This window comes from Rhinolophus sinicus, chromosome 14, assembly GCF_057876585.1.
Source record: "Rhinolophus sinicus isolate RSI-liver-muscle chromosome 14, RSI-T2T, whole genome shotgun sequence".
NCBI lineage: Eukaryota > Metazoa > Chordata > Mammalia > Chiroptera > Rhinolophidae > Rhinolophus > Rhinolophus sinicus.
Genome location: NC_142514.1, coordinates 147,320,898 through 147,335,774, shown reverse-complemented (window position 1 = coordinate 147,335,774; position 14,877 = coordinate 147,320,898). Strand labels below are relative to the sequence as shown.

Here is a 14,877-nt window from a genome sequence, read left to right as displayed (position 1 = left end):
ATTCACTAGACTTTCCCAGCTTTTTCCTGTTGTGTGGAACCAGGGGAAGTGCATAATTATTGGAGGTGCTCAAGTCCCCTCCCTCTAGGAACTCTGGAAAAGATGCTCTGTGCCTGGCCTTTCCAGATTTGATTGTTCCTTTTTGCGTTCCAGATATCAGGAAGGTCTAAAGAAGACCAAAGAGCTTCAAGACCTAAAGGAGGAGGAGGAAGAACAGAAGAGTGAGAGTCCTGAGGAACCCGAAGAGGCAGAAGAAACTGAGGAAGAGGAAAGGGACCCAAGAAGCAGGTTGGAGCCCTGGCCATTGCTGAAATGGGTCACAATTCATTGAACTGCACGATATCTCTGGAGGTGCCAGTCCCAGGCATCAGTGCGCCCAAGGCCCAAATGAGCAGCCAACAGAAACCAAGAGGCACTCGTGTTGGGGGAGGAGGCAGAGGAAATCCCAAAGAGCCAACATAGTTAACAAGGGGACATTTGCAAGAGCTGAGGGGTCAGAGGTGGTCAAGTGTGGGGCCAGCAGCCCTCAGGAGCTCAGCTGAGACACCGAGGGACCCTGACCGGAGCCCCTCCTAGCTCACCATAGTTAGCTCCTTTCCCAGGTATCCCCATGAAACAGCCAAGGGCAGGGGAGCTGGCCTAAAGCCCTAGAGGGAGTTTCTCACAAGAACAGAGGCAGAGAGAACAGATGGGAGTAAGGGACAAACTCAACTTGGTGGCAAAGGTGAGTCTCCAACGGGTATCTTCTGTGCTGATCACACAAGCTTGGTCATCTTGACTGCTTTTCACTTTTGTTTGGAAATACTTGATTTTTAAAATATATACTTTATGTGCCCTATGGATATAGTGACCATATCAACATCCTGGATTTTAATGATAGCCCCAGTTTCACATATTCTGCCCTATTGACTCTATTAGTACATTCAAACCAGAAGTCTTGAATTTTGATATTTAAAAATGTGGTTACTGCAAACTTAGAACACTTCACCAAAATATTTGCCTTTAGACCCCCAGGCTATCCTGGGGTCGAGGATGGCTCCAGCCAGAGGATTAATTATCTAATCAGCAGCTACACTTGGGACAGGTTATGTGTTTATGCCTCATTGCTGGAAGACTCTGGAAATCACATGCATGTAATAAGGTAATAAAATGAAGACTAGACATTAGATAGATATGCTTCAAAGCCCAGAGGAACAACCAATAGAGCCAGTTGATGGAAGATTCAACCAGGGTGAGAGGTCTCAGCCTGCATGAGCCAACCCGCACGCTCAAGGATCCGCAGTGTAATAGAGCTAGAGAAGCTGCTTCACCGTTGGAAGCAAACCTGTGCTACGACACACCACCTCCCCAATGGAAGAACCCCCAGGTTTTAACGACGAAAGCACAGTCCCTACTCCAAGCAGCTGGATCCTGTTCTCCGTAGGCCTCGTCTCCCGCTTGGGAGCCCTCTGCTCTTATTTGCAGACCAGCACACTGCCTTCTGACACTGTACTGCAGGCAGGCCTGGGCCTGGGCAACGGCCCTTCCTTTGGCTCCCTTCAATCCAGCTAACACAGGCTGGGACTTCTAACATTTCCAAACACCAAGAAAAAACAAAAGAGAACTAAACAAAGAGAGTACATGGAATATAAACAGTCTGGTTTGCAAAGCACAGGGCTGGAATCCTTATCCAGCTAATTTGATCTCAGGCGATTGGCACTCCCCCCGCTGCCCCCCACTTCATGAAACTCCAGGGAAAGTAAGGTCGTACCTGCGTCCCTCTCTGTACAGCTCCTGGTCAGCAGCACACGGCAATGGCCGCCCTTTGCATCCGTCGTCCAAGAGAGTCTACTTGGTCCTGCTGCTCCTGACAGGCCTCGTTCTCTGCCCCAGCCTTTCGTCCCATTCAGATTTACATTTGATCTTGAGTACATGACATTGCCACAGGTGACAGGTGACAGTGGGTACCAGGCATCAGCACAGCCCTCCGAAGGGTCCTTGTCCTTCAGGACAGGGGAGTAGCTTCACCTTCTCAGCAGAGCGGCATCATCTTTTCCATAACCACTGACACTGCTGTCATCTAAACTGCCCACTCAAAGTTAGAGCCTCCCTTCGGCACCTGTGACCCAGGCCAGACGGCACCTGAGAACTGTTGTCTTCAATGCCAGGCAGTCCATTCATTCCTGAGTACCTTACACGCACAGTGGCCTGCAGGCACCTGCACCAAACATGACTCCCCCACGACATGTTGGCATCTCACTAACAAGCAAGGTCTGAAGTCATTCAAAGTTCCATGTCCTACTTAGTGAATTTCAAAAACCAAAACAAAACAAAACCAAAAAAGTTGGCTAACCCCCAGAAGCTGACCCCTTATTTGAGAGATTCAACAACAAACACTAAAGTCTTTTTGTCTGACTCTCTCCTCTATTTAATAATATGTAATAATGTAATCCGTTATAAATATTCCTTTCTGGAGGATCAGCTTAACTGACCTTTGGTGAATCAATCCAATATCTTAACCATATAAAACAGAAAACACAGTCTTCTGACATTTGTGTAATACATTGAACAAGTAAGACTCACAAGGTACAATAGAAAACTTTTGTCTTTTCTCCCACTGCCTGTTCAAACCTGCTCCATGGAGCTAAGATGATATGAGGCAGATTCCTTTACTTTTCCAATAACTCGCAGGAAACGAAAGTACTCTGGTCAAGTTTAAATGCCAAGAATAACCTCCTTTCGGTAATTAAAATGGCCAGTTCCCAGAAACAGTCAAAAGTTTGAACATCTTATAAAGTTAAAGCATCTTTCCTCCGCCGGCTGTGATCTGATTCAGGAAGAAGGCTGCAGTGGGGACGGAGGGCATGGCTTCTCACTCCATCTCCTGCTTGCACTCCTACTCTCCACCCGAGCTGTGCTAACGCAGTGTCTGGCCTCTCCGGGGTTAACCCTGGGAAAGGGAATCCAGATTAGGGGTCGGAAAGGCATTACTTGACTGGTCTTATTGTGACTGGGCTCCAGGCCTTGGCAGGGGTTGAAAGCTGCCTTTCCGACTTTGTTCAGTATGGCACTTTATGGGACCTTCAGAGAAAACAACTCCTTCCACGCCAGCATCACACACACTCACGCCATTGCTGAGGCTGTCTCAGCTGCAGGTCCCTTTATTAGGATAAATGCATCTCTTCCAGCTGGTTACTGAAAATGCCTCTCTTGGTCCTTGGGCTTCTGGAAGTATACCTTCATTGTTCAGCTGCTAGGTAGTATTTCCAGGCCGGACCGATGACATCCCAGGCCTTCACCTGACTACATTCAGCTAAGGTGAAAGATGTACCTTTGGCCCACTACTGGTGTGGGGATAGTTTTCCCCATCACGGCCCCCTACTCTGAGCCACAAAGCACTTCAGCAAGATTCTTGTGCTTCAGCGTTCTCAGGTGTGAGTCACACACCAGGCCACTGTGGTCTTCTTCCTGCAATATATTGAGTTCTCCAAGCGACATCCCTGAAGCCCCTCTCCCTCTAGGCCAAGGTGAAGGGAAACAACCTTACCCCTCCCGATGGAGGAATGGGTAGAACTCAGAACAACCAAAAATTGATTTCCAAAGAAATTCTATTTCTAATCTAATTCTATTTCTAAACCTCTATAATAGGTTGGAAATGGGGGACCAACTAAGGGTCACGAAGCCAAACCTTGACCACCTCCTTTACAGTCCCACTTAAGGGTGGTGCTAGAGTGGGATTCTCCCTACTGTGGTAGCTTGTTTTGAGCATAGAAATACAGCCCAAAAGAAAGACTGCATTTTAGCATCCAATAATATAGAAATAGAAACTAAAGAATGTAAATAGAGCTGAAAGAAAATAAGCTTCCATTTCCAAACTCTCCCTTCCCAACAGTTGTGAAAATAGCCAATGATTTTCACGTTGGCTAATGTGCCCACTGTTTTGCTTTACTTAATTGTTCTTTAAATGATCAGCAGAAGGTTCCCACATGGAAAAGAAGCCAATCAGTGCCTTAGCCTAGCATCTGAGATAGGCACGTGGTCCCTTTCTGAAGGGCATTTGTTGAGTCATTCCAACCATGGTAAGGCATTTATTCTCTCCTAACTGTGAAGCAGAGATCTCCATGTCTCAGCAAATGGCCTGCATATTTCAGTGTCTGTGTGAGCCTTGAGATAGTCAGATAGCCCCTCTGTCACTTCTCACCTCCTCCATTGGGAGATCCTCAGTATTCTCATTAAAAAAAAAAGAATAGATCTGGGATTAGAAACAGGAAGAAATTCTAGCTTAATGAATGTGTCCAGGGCTTCTCCAGAGAGCTCCAAGAATGGACTCTTAAAGCGGGTCGTCTGACCAAATGTCTTTTCCTTAGGCCATAAAGAGAGTGGAAGCGTTGAAAAGCAACTGGGAAGAAAGGAAGAGGAAAAAAGGGAATGAAATAGACAAAAACTGGAGGCAGAGAAAGGTGGGAGGGAGGGAAGGAAGAGAGCAAAGAGAGAGTGGAAAGGGGAAAGAAAAGAGTATAGAGAGTGAAGAGAAAGAGGAAGAGGGGAAAATTAGGGAATGAAGATTAATGGGGTTGAGAAAACATCTTAAATAAGCCACGCAGAGGTGGCTGGAGGCTACTAGTCCTCTGGTTGCCCCTGGGAAAGGTTTGAAATGAGCTCTTGAGGTTGATCTTGTTCCTCACTATTTATCGCTTGACATCAAGAGTCTCCTAGGAGTTTAGCACAGTGCTTCCACACTGGACATAGTCAGATGTGGAACTGAGGACAACAGACTATGAATCTGAGCATGGAGGCCGAGAAAGATTCGAACTCGAAACTGATCACTGTTACTGCGAAGTACAGAAAGGATGCTGGTCCTGTTGGATGCGTGGGCAGAGGGGTCAGGGCAACCTCGTATCTTTGGGCTTAGGAGAGCTCCGATATCATGACCATCTTGTGAACAGATCATTCGCCCATTCATGTGTGTTCTAGCTCAGTAGCTCCTAACATCGAGTCTATGGACTGGTGGCATCCAAATCACTTGGGGGGAATTTTAAACCAGAGATTTCTAGACCATACCTTTGGAGACTCTTATTCAGTAGAGCTGGGGTATTTTGAATAATTGCTGCCAAGCGACTCTATACCCAGCTGAGTTGGAGAACCACTGGTCTAGACAGCATGGAAGGTACTCCGGGCAGAGAATTATGGGTCTGGGTATCAGAGATGTGTCCACTATACTAAACCTGCCCCCTATTTTTCCATTTGACAGCAAACTTGAAGAATTGGTTCGTTTCTTACAAGTCATGTATCCCAAACTGTGTCAGCACTGGCAAGTCATCTGGATGATGGCCGCAGCGATGCTCGTCCTGACTGTTGGGCTGGGGCTGTACAATTCCTATAACTCTTGTGTGGAGCAGGCTGATGAGCCCCTTGGGAGATCCACTTGCTCGGCAGCCCAGAGGGAGTCCTGGTGGAGCTCAGGACTGCAGCATGAGCAGCCTACAGAGCAATAGGACGCCTGACATCCAGCCAGTGCCCTGCTCCAGCACAGACCACCGCCCATTCCCCAAGTACAGTGCTGTGAGGCCTGGGTGTGGCCACACTGCCGCCAGCCCATCGGGAAATAAGCAGGGGCTCTTTCACAGTGGGCACCTCTGTGGGAGTTGTTCATAAACAGTCACTGATGGTCTTGGAGGATCAACAAGACTGCCCTGGAAAAGCAGCCGGTGGACGAAGAAGTCACCTTCACCAAGGGACTCGAATGGAAGGGAAGGTCACCTGCCCTCGGCTCAGATGGCCAGGAAAACTAAAACTCCTTCACTGCAGGGGAGTGAAGGTGTTTCCCTCTTCGCAATAGGAAATCAGGAAGAATTGTGCCTAATGGCTAACTCTGACCCCGAAGATCAGGCCTGGAATTTGGAGTCACAACATGAGTATCTTCCCATTTCCCATCTCATTCTCACTGACTCTCCTTCTGCCGCTTTGGAATCAGAGTTTGTCTTTACAGAAGTAGGAAAGGTTTCTCAGAAAAATATTTAGGCTGAAATTAGCTCTGTGCTTGAAATGGGAAGATGTGAATTAATATATATGCATCTGTACACACACACAACACACACATACACATAGCACGCCAACAACCATGTGCATGAAGCCAACAACCCTCCAAACCTGTGCTCTGGGTGTGTGTTCTGGATAAAGTCAACCCACAGATTCTTACTAGGTTTGGGGCAGTCACCAGACCCCTGTGCAATGAGCTCTCCATGTAGATTTAAGATGTTTGAAAACCACTGAAAACTCATGGTTGCAAAGGTGAACTTGCTGGTCTCCATTTCAAGTGTTAATTCTAAGCTGCTGTACAGCACAGTCTATTCCCGATGTGTTCTCTCCCCATGGAGAGCAGTTAACCCACCTCTCTGGTGAATAAGTAGACACGGTTTGCTTTACCTCCCGTGTGCCCACATACAAGTGTGCAGTTGCACCTTAGTGCTTCAGTTCAAATGGGATTTCCAACCCAAACCTGTTTCAGAGCGTTCCCAACTGTTTAGCATAACACTGAGGGAGGACATCCCATCTTCAATTTGATGTCTTGCTCCACCTGCACAGCCACTACCTTCATTCATCCCTCAACAATTTTGGGGGCTATTGGTTTCTGTGTGGGTTTTATTGTGGTTGTTTTGCTTTTGTTTTTGTTTTGTTGTTGATGTTGTTTGTTTTTGCTAATATTCATATAGAACTTACTATGAGACAAACACTTTTCTAGGTATCATATAGGTATTAATTCATTTAATCCTCAAGAAAAACAAAACACTATGAGGTGGGTACTACTCTTCCCATTTTCAGACAAGGAAACTGAAGCGCCAAAGCCACAGTAACTCTCTGAGGACATCCAGTTAGTAAATCATGGGGCTGGAATTCAAACCCAGGCAGGCGGCCCAGGGGCTGTGCTCGTAACCACTGCCGCTAACCACTGTGCACGAACTTGCCTCTTCCTAACTTGCATTCCTAACTGCATGTCTTATATTCCAGTCCCTCTCCCCCATGTGGCCCTTCAGCCTCTCCAAATCATTTCTGGTTCCCAAACTAACCTGTTTTCTCTCAGAGCTCTGTTCCTCCACTCATTAGTTTTTCATCTGCCATTCTCTTTTCTTTAGGACCAAGAGCAAAAATCATCCCCTCCACACAGGCTTTAATGACCTCCCTCCAACTCCCCACCATACCCCACACCATAGAACACACCCTCCTCTGTTCTTTCTTTTAAACATCTCCATTATTGACCATTATGACAGTTTATCACAGTAACTTATTTGTGTGTCCTCACAGACAAGAACCATGTCTTACCCATTCTCTGGGAAAGGGCCTAGCATGGCGGCTAATGCTTGGGAGGGTGTCATTAAATGTTGGTCAAAAGAACAAGAGAAACTTCAAGGTGGCAGAGAGCAGCCTGGGGACAGCTGACATTTTTCATACTTCCCAATACCATCACCACCACTATCTCAATAAGAAAATAACATCTTGATTAGCCTCAACTTACTCTAATATTTTTCAGTCTACTCTGAGAGAAAGGAGGCCCAACTAGCAAGATCATTTCCAAGCTCGAGAACTGGGCTTGATGCAGCCCACTTTAAAACAGCATGTTGACTTATAGGGGCATCCTTTACAGTGGCTAGAAAATCACTGTGAGTGAAGCCCAAGCCAGGGTTGACCAAGGATGTGCCATTAAGGTAAAGAGGTGCAGATCAAGGCAGATGAATTTTGGGGACATGGATGGATGGTTTACCCTGCCCCTTCCAGAGGGACCGGACACATTGAAGGAATTTAAGCCCTCAGAGCCAAAGACAGGATTCAAATAGAGCTCTCGAGAGAGTGGCTGTGAGACAGGACTCTAGGCTGGCAATGTTGTCTCAGTCTCCCTTGAAGAAGGACCAGGCTGAGCTGGCCCATTGCCTACTTGGACACAGGGTTCCACCTTTGTTTTCATGTGAGACAAAAGCGAGGAGAGGGGGTGCAGTGAGCTGCTGAACCTCCAGCTGCTCCACAAAAAGGCCTACAGGAGTATTCCGAGACCAGGCCCTCACCCAACCTACTCTGAGAGTAAGGGCGGTTGAGGAAAAGAAGGGGCATAAGAGTAACTACATTTCCAAGTGCATTCCTGAAAAAGTACGCATGGGTATTTATTTTCTGAAAAGCAAAGATTGACCTGAAGCAGCTGGAACTGTTGCCAAAGCAGCAGTGAAATGGGGAGAAACAGGCCCTGTATTTCCAACTGATATTGATCTGAAATAAAAGCTCCCCTCAAAACGCCTCTGAAGTCTGACATTTCTGCTTAGCCCTAGGACTCTGGGTGCTTATTCTCAGTTGCGGAGTGATGTGTTGTTTGTGTCATTGTTGATGTCACCTTCTAAAAGGACCTTCACTTTGCCGCTGCTGCAAAGCCAATATGTATCGCTCCCCGTGTATAGCCTGGCAGAGTAAATGGAGAGGGAGATGCTGGATTTGTTGTCACTGGCTGTCAGTTCCTACTGTTAATCCTCACACAGGTGTGCTAGCATTGAACTATAGAGTGTCACGTGCCTGAGTTTGAAAATAAAAGCACATTTCCAAACCTTTGGCAGCAGCTAAATGCCTCCTCATTTTGTGGAGCTGAGCCACAATCTTGCCCTAACCCTTTGGATATTAGTGTCTCCCAGAAGCAAGCCACAAGTCCCCAGTCTTGGGTTGTTGGACAACGGGCTACCTCCCAAGGGCTGGATCAGTTCCTTGCCTTCTCCCTTTCCCCATTCCTGAGCCTAGTTTCCTGTACCTTCCTGGCCTATGATTTTTTTTTTTTTTAATTAATACATCTTGCTGTGATTGAGACTGCTGACTTTTTACCAACCTGATTTCCATAGACAGACTACATTTTTCAGTTTTTCTTGCAGCTAGGTGCAGAGGAATATAGACCTTCCAAATCTAGTTTCCTAAAAACAAACTTTCTTGCCCAATACTTCACACCCTCTTTATTCTCCTCTTCCTGCCAAATCCAGAGGATTCATCTGAGGTCCTGAGGCTCACAAAGGGGGCAGAACCACTAGGTGAAAGCTCAGTCTTTGAATAGGCACTCACAGCATTCAACTACGACATGAACAAGAAACAAAAATTTTAGTGTATTAAGCCACTGAAACTCAGGAATTGTTATGGCAGCCTACCATGACTAATGCATACATTTGAATCAGAAATGGAGTACTTCAATAACAAATTTTCAAAATATGAAGCACTAGCTTAGCAGTCAAGTGGCAGGAAATAAGAAACTGGTATCAGGGACTGGAAATAGTGTGACCCATGCTGTGAATAAAACAAAAATATTTGGTAAAGTCTTACTCATGATACCTTGAAAAGCAGCCCCTGGGCAGCCTAGAGATCTAGGAGAAGTGGTTGGAAAGAATCAGAGTGCTGGAGTATGTGAACGTGTATTGGCTCCCTTTGGCAAGGTATTGTAAAAAAAAAAAAAAAAAGCACTCAGCAAAGAATTGGCTATGGAAGCAGAAAGGAAAGAAATCTAGAGAGTGCTCAGATTGAAGTGTTAGAAAATCTGACTGCTTCTAAACCCCAAACAGTAAGACTAAAAAGAGCTTTGCGTGAAAAGACTTCTCAGTTGAAAATTTCTCCGTTGAACTCAGATCAACTTAGCCCTATGGCAAAAACCAGATTAAGAAAATGGCTGTTCCATTTGTGATCTCAAATGAACTAGCCACCATTAAATGGGATAGGGAGAGGGGCATAGGGCTGAGAAAACAAAGAAATACATCTTGAGAATTGTGACTGGGAGAAAATATGGGGTATAATTATTGGCTCATGGAATAAAATGGAAGCAAATAGATCAGAAATTTAAGTTTGTGAGGGAATTGTATTTACAAAGAAATATAAGCCCTGACAAAAAACTCCTTTGATTGTTCAAATTAGAAAACCACTTTTGGGATACTAAGCTTATACCAGCAGAAAGCAGATAGCAAAAGTAAAGCAGACAAGAGAGATCCAAGATGGTGGAGTACATAAACACTGTGTCTGCATCATTCCATGAACACATTAAAATTAGAATTAAATTGTAGAACAATCAACCTGGAGAACCATCTGAAGTCTAGCCAAACAGAAGTCCTGTAATTAAAATGATAAAGAAGAAGCCACGTCGAGACTGGTAGGAGGGGCGGAGGCGCAGTTGAGAATCAGAAGGGATATCTCTGCCATGGAGAAGTGAGGGACCCCCGTCCCCCACACCAGGCTCCCCAGCCCAGAGTACTGGTGCCGGGAAGAGGAGTCCCCACAACATCTGGCTGTGAAAAACAGTGGAGACTCCGACTGTTCAGGTGGGATGAAGACTATGGGAAACCCAGACATCCTCTTAAATGGCCTGCGCACAGACTCACTCGCTCACAGGCACTCACCTTGGGCTCCAGTGGAGAGATGGTGACTTGGGGGGCCTCAGAGACACATGGCGGGGCAGACTGAGGTGTGTGGCTTCAGGGGGATGACTGGAGTACAGTCGGCATTTTCCCAGGGAGGGGTTCTGCTGCCGTGTAGCCGGCAGGCAGGTGCCATCTTTCCTATGTTGAGCCCACCCCCTACGCTTACGACCAAATCTGAATCTGATTGGTCTGGTGATCTCTGCTACTCCACCCTGCTGACTCAGCTGGGGCCTCACCCCATCTAAGTCAAGCACAGCTAGAAGCGCTTTTTCTGATAGCAGCCAGCCCCTCCCACATTGCACTCTTTTTTGAAAAACTATCGGAGTCCCACAGGTCCCAGGCAAGTGGCAACTGGTCTTGGTGTTCTCTGAGACTTTGGCTGAGTCACTTCAGGCTCAGCACTGGCACCAAACCATAGTCCACAATAACCTGTTGACTACAACTCTTCCCACTCTAGTGACTCCCTGAGACCTTGCCTCACCCAACTTGTGTACTGCTTGAGGCTTTATCAGTGGTTGAACCTTAAGGGAGTTGGCAGGTGAGAGCAGGCCTCCTCTGAAGGAGGAAAAATGTGTCTGAAAAATGCTAGAGTTACCCCAGGCCTAATACTGGTGGCAGCCATCCTTGGTTTACAGCGTGGTCTCTCCCACATGCCTCCAGGTTTAGCACAGGAAGTGAACAACCGGGGATAACTTTGTAGCTCCTACCAGGTAGACCCTGGGGCAATCAGAGGCAGTGGCTAACCTGGGCCTGCACCGGAGCCTTTACCAAGAGGCCCCAGAACCAAAATACTTGGAGCTTGGCTTCAGACCATAGCAGAGCTCTACCCAATTAGCCCCACAAGTGGCACACACAAAGGGTGGTCTCAACAGGCACCAGAGCCCACTGGGGCAAATCCCAGCCAGTGGGGTAAGCCTCCCACACAGCAGCCCATAAGCTGTGGACATGGCCAAACACCACAGCCAGTCAGCCTAAGGGTCAATCACAGCCACTGACATGGCAACAGCAATCAAGGCTCAACTATAACAGGAGGCAAAACACAACCCACATAGCCTGGAGCACCTGGCTGGGGTGGACAGGGAGACTCTGCCACTGGGCCCCACAGGACACCTACTACATAAGGTCACTCAGCCAAGACTAGGAGAAATAGGAGATCTACCTAATACATAAAAACAAACATAAAGAGGCAGCCAAAATGAGGAAACAAAAAAATGTATCCCAAATGAAAGAACAGCAGAAAAATCCAAGTGAAACCTACCAGAGAGAGTTCAAAACAATGGTTATAAGGATGCTCAAGAAACTAAATTAGAACTTCAACAAAGAGATAGCAAGAACAAAAAAAATGGAAATAGAAACCATAAAAAAGAACCAGTCACAAGTAAAGAATACAATAACTGAAATGAAGGAATGTACTAGAGGAATTGCCAGCAGGCTGGATGAAGCAGAGTATCAAATCAGCGATTTGGAACACAAGGTAGCCTAAAACACCCAATTGGAACAGCAAAAATAAAAAAGAATCCAAAAAAAAGGAGGATAGGTTAAAAGACCTCTGGGACAACATCAAGTGTAACAACATTTGCATCATAAGGGAACCAGAAGGAGAAGAGGGAAAGCAAGGGATTGAGAACCTATTTGAAGAAATAATGACAGAAAACTTTTCTAACCATCACCTGATTCCTCAACAGAAATTTTGCAGGCCAGAAGGGATTGGCACAAAATATTCAACGTGATGAAAACCAAGGACCTACAACCAAGACTTCTCTACCCAGCAAGGCTATCATTTAAAATCGAAGGACAGAAAAAGACCTTCACAGACAAGAAAAAGCTAAAGGAGTTCAATACCACCAAACCAGTATTACAAGAAATGTTAGAGGGACTTCTTTAAGATGGAAAAAATATATATCAAAAATATGAAATATAAAATGGCAATAGTTACATATCTATCAACAATTACTTTCAATGTTAATGAATGATTAAATGCTCCACTCAAAAGACATAGGAGGGCTGAATAGATGAGAAAACAAAACCCTTATGCATGCTGCCTAGAAGAGAATAACTTCAGATTGAAAGACACACACAAACTGGAAAGTAAAGCGATGAAAAAAGATATTTGATGAAAACGGCAAGAAAAAAAAAAAAAAAAGCTGGGTAGCAATACTTATACCAGACAAAACAGACTTTAAAACAAAGCCTATAACAAGAGACAAAGAAGGATCCAGTAATCCCATTTCTGGGTATTTATCCAAAGAAATCAAAATGCTGCTTAGAGGGGACATGTGCATCCATATGTTCACTGCAGCATTATTTACAATGGCCAAGAAGTGGAGGCAGCCTGGGTGTCCATCCCAGTAATGGAAGAATGGATAAAAAGGAGGTGGTACACATGTACAATGGAATATTGCTCAGCCATGGAGGTAATGGGTTCATGCCATCTGCAGCGGCATGGCTGAACCTGGATGGTATTGTGCTAAGTGCAGTAAGACACACAGAGAAAGACAGATGCAGTGTGATTGCACTTATATGTGGAATCTAAAGAACAAAATTAAGAAACAAAATAGAAACAAACTCAGATACAGAAAACATTTTGATGGTTACCAGATGAGACGGGGGTTGGGAGTGTGGGTAAATGAAGGGGAAGGGATTAAGAAATACCAATTGGTTGTTACAATGTATTTATGGAGATGTAGGGTATAGTACAAAGGATATAGTCAATAATATTGTAAAAACTATGTGTGGCGTCAGATGGGTACTAGATTTATTGGGGTGATAGATGGGAGGGGGTTGGGGGACAGGGTGAGAAAGATTAAGGGATTAAGAAGTACAAATTTGTAGTTACAAATAGTCACGGGGATGTAAAGTAAAGCATAGGGAATATAGCCAATTATATGGTAATAACTATGTATAATGCTAGGAGGGTATTAGACTAGTCAGGGGTATTACTTCTTAAATTATATAAATGTCTTACCACTATGCTGTACACCTGAAATTAATATAAAATAATATTGAATGTCAACTATAATTATAAATTTAAAAGGGGAGGAAAGGTGAAAGGGAATAAGAGGTCCAAATTTCCAGGTAGAAAACAAATAAGTCATGGGGATGCAATGCACAGCATAGGGAATATAGTTAATAATATTGTGACAGTGTGGTAGTGTCAGATGGTTGCTGGACTTACCATGGTGGTGATCACTTCTTTCGGCATATAAATGTTAAATAACTATAGTGTACCCCTGAAACTAATATTATATGGTATGCTAGCTGCATTTTTAATAAAAATATTTTTTAAAAATGTTAAAAAGTAAGGCAGACTCCCTAATACCCACTTGAAATGTGGCTAAGGAAGGTTATATACAAGGAAGCACTACAGAGAACAGTGGACATGGCACATGGCAGTTTCTCCCAGAAAGCAGAATCAGGATCTAATCACAGGTAGGTAACTGTGATAGGCAGAATTTCTAAAATGCCTCCCTGAAAGATGTCCTATACTCCAATCCCTGGAGCCTTTGAATATGAGATCTCACTCCTGTTATATGGTACACTTGACCTTGAAATAGGGAGATCGTCTGTGCAGGCTCGGTATAATCACATGAACGCTTCAAAGTAGAAGGCTTTCTCTGGATAGTGGTAGAAGTGGAAGTCAGAGAAATTAGAGGTGTGAGAGGGACTCAGATTTTTATTGCTGCTTTGAAAATGAAGTGGGCTGCATGAAAAGAAATGTGGGCTGCCTCTAGGAGCAGAGAATGGACCACAGCTGACAGCCAGAAGGAAATGGGGACCTCATTCCTACAACCTCAAGGGAATGAATTCTGCCACCAACCTAAATAAGCGTGGAAATGGATTCTTCCCCAGAGCCTCTAGGTGAGAGCCCAGTCTGGCCAGAGCCTTGATTTCAGTCTTGTGAGACTCAGAGCAGAGGATCCAGCTGGGCCCAGCCAGACTTCTGACTTACACAGTGGTGAGATAATAAGCGGGTATTGTTCTAGGTCAGTAATTCTGGAATAATTTGTTATACAGCAATAGAAAGCTGATATGGTGGCCTTTATAATGTCTCCTCATTGGTATTCCAGAACTCCTACGGCTGAGTGACTGGTGACTGCTGTGTCTCCTATCCCTCTCCTTTACACATGGCAGTTTGCATTGAGGTTGCCCAGATCCTGCTTCACCATTACGTGTGTGTGGCGGGGGGGGTGGGGCGCAGCATAAAACTTTTTTAGTTCATAGGTTACCAGACCACAAAGTGCCACAGCTGGACCCGATAGAGAAGACTGAACGTAATTCAGAGATCACGACTTTGATCTGGATGGGACCTTGGATTGTCTCCCTTGAGAACAGAGTGACTGTATTCCATGTGCGGTAGGAATAGTGAACCCGAAATTGGGAGATCACGAAAGTAAACTGTGACAGGAACTGCTGTGTTCACCAAACCATTTTTCCTTTTGCTCTGGAGCACACAGTTAGATTACACTTCCCAGACTCC

At 45.2% G+C, this 14,877-nt stretch overlaps 1 protein-coding gene and 1 long non-coding RNA gene across 12 annotated transcripts in view; one reads left to right on the top strand and one right to left on the bottom strand.

Annotated features, from left to right (window-relative positions):
* Window positions 1-8,575, top strand: part of IRAG1 (inositol 1,4,5-triphosphate receptor associated 1) — a 108,999-nt gene extending 100,424 nt beyond the window's left edge. For all 11 annotated transcript variants that reach the window (XM_074335980.2, XM_074335978.2, XM_074335987.2 and 8 more), the window contains 2 exons: window positions 154-288; window positions 5,231-8,575. In XM_074335980.2, the coding sequence (XP_074192081.2) occupies window positions 154-288; window positions 5,231-5,474 (379 nt within the window). In that variant the 3' untranslated portion in view covers window positions 5,475-8,575. The remainder of the gene's footprint in view (window positions 1-153; window positions 289-5,230) is intronic.
* Window positions 1-14,877, bottom strand: part of LOC141572234 (uncharacterized) — a 78,858-nt gene that overhangs the window by 18,760 nt on the left and 45,221 nt on the right. The gene's annotated exons all lie outside the window — the stretch shown is intronic.